The sequence below is a fragment of the Buceros rhinoceros genome, unplaced genomic scaffold (assembly GCF_000710305.1).
Source record: "Buceros rhinoceros silvestris isolate BGI_N320 unplaced genomic scaffold, ASM71030v1 scaffold8018, whole genome shotgun sequence".
NCBI lineage: Eukaryota > Metazoa > Chordata > Aves > Bucerotiformes > Bucerotidae > Buceros > Buceros rhinoceros.
Window position 1 is genome coordinate 7,098 of NW_010425058.1, and position 1,437 is coordinate 8,534.

At 41.1% G+C, this 1,437-nt stretch overlaps 1 protein-coding gene across 1 annotated transcript in view; it reads right to left on the reverse strand.

Annotated features, from left to right (window-relative positions):
- Nucleotides 1-1,437, reverse strand: part of SMC6 (structural maintenance of chromosomes 6) — a gene marked incomplete at its 3' end in the record, with an annotated part of 19,986 nt that overhangs the window by 5,361 nt on the left and 13,188 nt on the right. The window contains exon 16 of the mRNA XM_010140995.1: nt 1,327-1,437. This exon is cut by the window's right edge and continues 3 nt beyond it. Coding sequence (XP_010139297.1) covers nt 1,327-1,437 — 111 coding nt within the window. The remainder of the gene's footprint in view (nt 1-1,326) is intronic.

Genomic DNA, 1,437 nt, shown 5'->3' on the forward strand with positions numbered 1-1,437 from the left:
AATGTCAGAGGACAAACTGTAACAAGTGGTTTTGGAAAAAAACATAATTAGTTCTGCTTATAGAATACCCTGCTTTCTTTAAAGTACTTATACACACATTTTATTTTTAACTTTGAACATTTTACCTGTAATCTTATCTGCAGGAGCTGGTATCTTCAGTAGTAATAGAAAATCAGAAGTCAATTAAGACCAGAAATAGTATAGTGGCAGAAAACAGTTCATTAATGTGTTTTTATGGTGATCAAAAAATATTGTTGGCAAAATATTATGCAATATTAATTCAACACCAGTTGCTAGTCACCTCATTCAAACCCTGCTTAATAACCGATTATTGCTCTTTTTTTTAATTTTACCAGACTCTATCCACAATCACATTGCTTTTCACTCTTTCATCACAAATGCTTTAACGCTGCAGAGTCCAACAGGGCTCTGCTTGTAGTTCTTGGTGAAAAATACATTAGGCTGTGAATGCTAACAGGCAGCTGATAATTTCATGTAAAAGTAAGTGGTTAAACACTCAAAAGGCAATTTTTGAACTCTCAAGCACAAGCCTGCTACAGCTACAACTAGCACCTAGCTGCCAGTTGCTAGGTACAAGTGGTAGGGGCTGGTTGCAAATTTTGGTAACACCCAGACAACATAAAACTGACACATCCTGAATCCACCAATTAACACAGAGACATGAGGCACAGAGAGCAGTTAGGAGGCTGATCGCATGCACATGGACTGTTTAGACCGGGAAACTAGACTGCTTAGAGGCTCAGAAAGGTGGTGGTGAACAGTCCAAAAACAAATAGGGAAGATCCCGTAAAAACACAAGGAAAGATCTGTAGAGACAAAACCCAGGGCATGCCCAGGGACGTAGGGCAGCAATAGTCCAAACAGGTATCTGTGAGCAGGTGCAGAGCGGGAACCAATAAGCTTTTCTGCCTGACCTTCCCTGACCACAAGTGATCTCCCTGCTCTGGACAGAAGTCAAGACCTGCAAGGAGTGTTGCAGGGGCAGGGAAATAAGTAAGTGTGTGGAAATAAGAGTTAGAAGCTCCAATCTTGCTAATTCTTGAATAAATTCCAATATCTAAATCCACTGTGGGACGTCAGTTTACCCTACCTCACCCATGATAGAAAATAGTGCTTGCAGTGGGATACTGGCATCGTTGTGAATGTCAGGAAGACGTTACTGAGAGCCCTCCTGTGGTTACAGATGTGTGTGCGTACACTACCTCTTTTGCCCATTACAGATTCTACCAGCGAAGGTATTGTCTATGCTCCATACAAAGAGCAAACACTTTTCTTTAAAGACCAATAGGAAGCACAGAGCCTTACTTTAATCAGCAGGATTGTTTCTATACCCCTCACATCGATCAAACAATTGGCAACCATTGCATGATCTATATCCAACGCTGTGAGAACCGATGGGAATTCTGGATGATGAAC